Source organism: Spodoptera frugiperda, chromosome 22 (assembly GCF_023101765.2).
Source record: "Spodoptera frugiperda isolate SF20-4 chromosome 22, AGI-APGP_CSIRO_Sfru_2.0, whole genome shotgun sequence".
In the NCBI taxonomy this organism is placed as follows: domain Eukaryota; kingdom Metazoa; phylum Arthropoda; class Insecta; order Lepidoptera; family Noctuidae; genus Spodoptera; species Spodoptera frugiperda.
Genome location: NC_064233.1, coordinates 2,138,390 through 2,144,396, shown reverse-complemented (window position 1 = coordinate 2,144,396; position 6,007 = coordinate 2,138,390). Strand labels below are relative to the sequence as shown.

General features: G+C 39.6%; 1 protein-coding gene across 1 annotated transcript; it reads right to left on the bottom strand.

Moving 5' to 3' along the window:
* Window positions 1-1,082: 1,082 nt before the first annotated feature.
* On the bottom strand, window positions 1,083-4,846 carry LOC118280037 (protein FAM214A). The gene is made up of 5 exons (XM_050702525.1): window positions 4,049-4,846; window positions 3,699-3,811; window positions 2,855-3,018; window positions 1,725-1,966; window positions 1,083-1,516 (listed from the first exon to the last, which is right to left on the bottom strand). The coding sequence occupies exons 1-5, from the start codon at window positions 4,840-4,842 to the stop codon at window positions 1,225-1,227; spliced, it is 1,605 nt and encodes a 534-aa protein (XP_050558482.1). The 5' UTR covers window positions 4,843-4,846; the 3' UTR covers window positions 1,083-1,224.
* Between the last annotated feature and the right edge of the window lie 1,161 nt (window positions 4,847-6,007).

Below are 6,007 nucleotides of genomic sequence, written 5' to 3'. Positions count from 1 at the left end.
TCCCGTACGGAACAACTCTTTGTGAGATGCACGGGTCTGGGTGTCATGTGTGTGTGAACTTGTATGTTTGTTAACGCACCCACGACACAGAAGAAAATCCTATGAAGCGACGTTGTTATTTTTCAAATAATAAATTAATGAAAGTTTTGGTTCGATTCCTGAGTCGAGTTAATTTAATGAAATACAAGATAAGTTGTCAAAAAAATTGTTGTCGAAAGTATCAAATAATTTAGTCCAACCATAATGTCAAGTGTTGCAAGCAATAGGGTTTGGTGTTGCAATTATATAAAATTATACCTAAGATTTAAGTATAATTAAAAAATAAGGCATTATTAATTAAGTTGTGGCCATATGTGTGTTTGTTAATTTATTTGTGTGAATGTGTGTGTATGCCTTTATTTATTTTTTAATAAATTATTATTTCTAATGTTTTGTTTTTTTTATTACCCTTTATCTGTAGATAATAAACCAAGTAATACTCAGAGACATTTAATGATTACCTAAACTATTCCTTAGCAATGATTTTGTATCTATAGAAAACAATCGCTAAATACTGGGTTAAGTAACCATTATCATTACCAAATATCATTAAGAATCTCGGCAGTTAAAGAAATAAAATAATACCTCCTTGCCAAAGTGACCCTTAAGATTCCTGGGGGCCTACTCCGGTTCTCGAATGCGAAGTTTCGTTTAATCTTCGGCCGTAGGTTTTATTGATTTACTAATAAATTACTTGAAATAACGTTTTATTTTTAATTTCATATCAAAACCTATTTATTTATCTTCATTTAATTCGTTCATTTTTGTTCACAAAAGTTCGCAATAAATAGAATTGTAGTATGCAATCTGCGAAGTTTTTTCGTTCGTTCGTTGAATTAGAGTAGGCCCCTGATCTGCTCTTAGTCCAAGCCCAATTTAAATAATTATTTTTGAATTAAAAAACTTTATATTTTAATAACATTATAGCTTATAGTACCTTTTATAACATCACGCTATCACAATAAGGAATATTGAGAGATATTGAGAGGCCTATGTCCAGCAGTGGACATAAACAGGATGGTGATGAAATAAAATCTAGAAAATTATTATAAAAACCAAAAATATATTTTCTCATTAATACATACAGTTAAACAATCATTACATACAGGGACTAAAACGAAAATACCGACAACCACCAAACTACTAGAATGACGGAAAAATCCGAAAATACCGAAATCGTCCGAATTATCGGGGAGAATATTTCGGATTGTCCGGCGCATAGGTGAAACTCCTAAGCTCGTACGAAACACCGTTCTGGTTTTCATAGTCGTCATAGTCTGAACATCCGCCGAAAACTCGATTCGGTTTTCGGTCAGAAGAATTCGGATCGGTTTCGGACGAATTCGGCTCGGAATTAGTCGGCAGAGGTCGGAATAAGGCGGAATGGGCTGTGGCCGTGTCGAGATCGGCTTTCCTAGACACAATTATACGTATGTCCGTGTGCAGGTACAGTTTACCGGATTTCGATGTCATGAATCTGAAAGAGAAAAAAATAAAATTACTTATAATATAAATGGTGAAATGTGGGTTTTAGTTAAAAAAGAGAAAAGTTAAAGTTAAAAAGGAGAAACATTATTAGACAGACATTTGACTGTGGTTAATTGTTTAAATTGAATTGTAAAAAATACTATGTTATGTAGTATGTATAAAAATGTTTTATAATAGATAGAATAGAGTTGCCACACCGCAGATGTATGAGGTACCGCAGCCACTTGTGCGCGTGGGACGGCGGCGGGCGCGCGGCGGCGGCGGCCGGCATGTACAGCGTGCGCTGGCGCAGGAACGTGCGCGCGCCGCCCGGCATGGCCGACAGGTCGTACAGCACCACGAACATCTTCACCAGGGTGCCGTGCGGGTTGAACAGGGACACCTGCACCGTGCCCGACCGCGCCACGCGGTAGCCGCGGGGGCCCAGGTTTATGTGGCCCTGCGATCAAGGAAAATATAGGGTTAAATACTACAACAATAGACTCACCCTCTATTACATGGATATATCATACATACATACATATCGTCACGCCCTTAATCCCCGAAGGGGTAGAGGTGCGCATTATGGCACGTAATGCCACTGTGTACACCCACTTTTCACAATTTATGTAGTAAGTCCCATGTAATAGGTGGTGAGCCTATTGCCATGGATATATCATAAATGATGAAAAGTGGATGTGCATTGTATAGTGACATTACGTGCCGTAACGAGCATCTCTGCCTACCCCTTCGGGAATGAAAGGCGTGTGGTTGTGTATGTATATGGTGTTAAATAATACTACTGACAAACAGTGAAGGAAAACATCTTGAGGAAACCTGGGCTTATAATTTTTAATTATATGATGGGGATGGGGGGTTAATCTAAAACCTCATCACATATCACCAAGGGGAAAGGGGAGGTCTAAAAAACGCCACACGTAATTAAAAGACGACCCCTTATTATATATTTTTTTATTTTAAGCCTTTAACTGCTATTAGAAAGCTATTAAAGACAAATGCTACACTAATGTAGGCCAAAAGGCCGGCAACGCACTTGTAACGCTTCCAGTGTTTCAAGTGTCCATGGGCGGCGGCGATTGCTTACCATCAGGTGATCCGTCTGCTCGATTACCAGCTTATACCGTAAAAAAGAGCAACTATCCCTTACCATTATTATTAGAACTTATGGCGGGATATTTACCATGTTTATTCACTTCGATGAGTTTCCGATATTTCGGCACTGTTGCAAGCGCCATGATCACGGATGAATAAACATGGTAAATATCCCGTCATAAGTTCTAATAGTAGTGTTAGTGACCATGTCAGTTTAAAAACTTATATCCCTTACCATATACGGTGCATTAGTACCCCCCGGTGCGTAGAAGAACACAGTGACGGGCAGACGTTTGTGGGGGGGACAGAATGACCCGTACGCCCCCAACTCAGCCGTGAACCCGTGCACCGTCGCCACGGGCTCCAAACGACCCTTCAGAGCTGATTCTTCGAAACTACCTGTAAATTACAATATTGAAAATTAAGTGATATTTCCACCAGAGATGTGCTATGTAGCTATGCTACGAAGATGTAATAGCTAAGCTGTAAAACTATGTGATACTAAGCTATGTTACTATGTTTTGGAGTGGAGAAGTTTCTTGCTCGTTCATCTCCATTCGAAGCTACACTTTGGAAAGAGCACCTAACTTCACTGACAGCCGACGGACAATTTAATTTGACGTTGCAAAAGTGCCTAATTTAGGATTAATTGAAATAAATGCTTTGACTTTGACTTTGTCAGAAATGCGCAGCTCGAGTATGCGATGAGTAACAAACATACATACACACACAAACTCACAAACTGCCTCGTTGACCGAGTGGTTGCAAGTGCGACTGCCAAGAGGTCTCGGGTTCGATTCCCGGGTCGGGCAAAGTATTACTGGGTTTTATTCGGTTTTTCGAAAATTTCTCAGTTCAGCACGGAGTCTGGAATTGTATCCAGTATATGGCAATAGGCTCACCCCTATTACATGGGAGTTATAACACAAATGGTGAAAAGTGGGTGTACACTGCATAGCTGCCTACCCTTTTGGGGATAAAAGGCGTGACGTTGCGTATCATACATACACACAAACTCACAAACATTCGCATTTATAATATTATCAAGATACTAGACATCATTAAAGGGTGATACTAACCAAGTAATCCAGTGCTAGGCCGCATCTTGATGTTGGCGTGTGGGGGGGTCGGCGGCGGGGGCGGCGCCGCGCTGGCCGGGGGGGCCGCGGGGGGACGGGGGGCGAACAGGGCGCTGCGGGGGGATGCACTTTCAAATACATTATTATAACATTTACATTTAAACGTATGTTTACTCCTAATGATTTTTACCAGGTTTAAAACGTTTACAAAATTTTCTTAGGTTAACTTGTTTGTTCAGAAATTATGACAAATTCTACTTTATAAATCAATAAAATTTAGTTTTAATTTTCAAAAACAAAGAGTAATAAATAAATATTAATATATAAAAACAAATCTAACTACAACATACCTCTTGATCCCCGAAATGCCATTAATCGAATCATCGAAATCGAAGCAGTTGTTCCCCCTCCGCAGCGGCGCTGGACTCGAGGTCAGCGGCAGACCAGTCTTCGTATGGAACACCATAGAAGCCGCAGAATCGAACCGCCACCGAAACCTATCCATCTCAGTGGGGGACGGCACCTGATTGTCCTGCTTCTTCGGATCAGGGAACTTGAACCCCTTGTCCGACACCTCCGGGGGGGACTCCTCTTTAGGGGACTCCTCAACGTTCTCCGCGCGGTCAAACGTCCCGTAGTCACACTTCTCGTAAAACACATAGTCGTCATCGTTTATAGAATAAGTCTTCTGTCTCTTGGACTCCCGCGGGCGAGAGAACACCGTGTCCTCTTTCTCCAACTGCAACTCCTGGATATCGTTCTCCCTCTGCGCAAACCGATCCGTCACAATCTTCTCGATTTTGTCCACAATCGGGAAGAACCTCCGCAGCTTAGGTCGCTTTATAATGTCGCTATTATCACTAATACTATGATTATTATCACAATATGTATCACATTTATGCTTCTTTATCTTCTTTTCATCTTCTTTCGCACTCTGTGGGCTGACGGACGCCAGGTTGTAGTTTCCTTCAGACCTGACCATGCCCCTGTCGCTACACGAGTCACAGGTCATCTGCAGAAGATTGCCACATTGGCAGGACAATTCTTCTGTTTGGGTAGATACCGTGTTGGTTTTCTTGAACTCAGCGGGTGGTGGTATGTCAGTGTCGACGAATGGTGACTTGGTTTCAGTCAGTTCAGTCATAGAACATAACCTATAAACGCTTGCTTGACAGTTGACATTATTTTGACAGATACGACATTTTGAAATTGATTTTAAACGATAATGTGTTTTATTATGAATGTGGTAAGATTGAAATTCGCATTGTATTGGTAAAGAATGGTTTTGGTACTTTTAGGTTTACTTTTTGTATAAATAATCGAACTAAATAATAATTCGTGTAGCGGGTTCGATTCCCGTACGGAGCAACTCTGTGTGATTCACAAATTGTTGTTCCGGGTCTGGGTGTCATGTGTATGTGAACTTGTATGTTTGTAAACGCACACACGACACAGGAGAAAATCCTATGAGGCAACGTTGTTAATAATAAATTAATGAACGTGTCTTGTTAGTTTCGGTTCGATTCCTGAGTCGAGTTAATTTAAAGAAATACACGAAGATAAGTTGTCACAAAAATAAGTTTTTACAAATAATTGTTGTCGAAAGTATCAAATAATTTAGTTCAACAATAATGTCGAGTGTTGCAAGCAAAAAGGTTTGGTGTTGCAATTATATAAAATTATACCTAAGATTTAAGTATAATTATTAAATAAGATTTTATTAATTAAGTTGTGGCCATATGTGTGTTTGTTAATTTATTTGTGTGAATGTGTGTGTATGCCTTTATTTATTTTTTAATAAATTATTATTTCTAATATTTTGTCTTTTTGTGATACCCCTTATCTGTAGATAATAAACCAAGTACCTATATAAAACTAAATAAAGAAAATAATACCTCCTTGCCAAATTATGGTTAAGGGCAAACATAAGTACGACTGCCGGACAAAAGGTCTCGGGTTCAATTCCCGGGTTGAGCAAAGTATAACTGTGCTTTTTTTTGTTTCTCAAAAAAATGTCATTAGTAGCACGCAGTCTGGAATTGTGCCTAGCATATGGCAATAGACTCGCCTCTATTACATGGAACATATAACACAAATGGTGAAAAGTGGGTGTACATTGTATAGCAGCATTACGTGCCGTAATGTGCACCTGTGCCTACCCCTTCGGGGATAAAAAGCGTGACGTTGACGACAAACATAGTTTATTTCATATCATATTATTAAGGAACACATAAATAAGAATTAAGATTGAGATACTTATGACCAGCAGTGGACATAAACGGGTTAGGAATGAAATAAAAAGTTGAAAA

Bases quoted from the DNA above. Each gene is read 5' to 3' on its own strand.
- LOC118280037 (XM_050702525.1), bottom strand. From the start codon at position 4,842: ATGACTGAACTGACTGAAACCAAGTCACCATTCGTCGACACTGACATA. The intron at 3,019-3,698 runs GTTAGTATCACC...TGTAATTTACAG, and splicing joins GCCTAGCACTGGATTACTTG to GTAGTTTCGAAGAATCAGCT. The intron at 1,517-1,724 runs GTGTGGCAACTC...TTTCTCTTTCAG, and splicing joins CGGTACCTCATACATCTGCG to ATTCATGACATCGAAATCCG.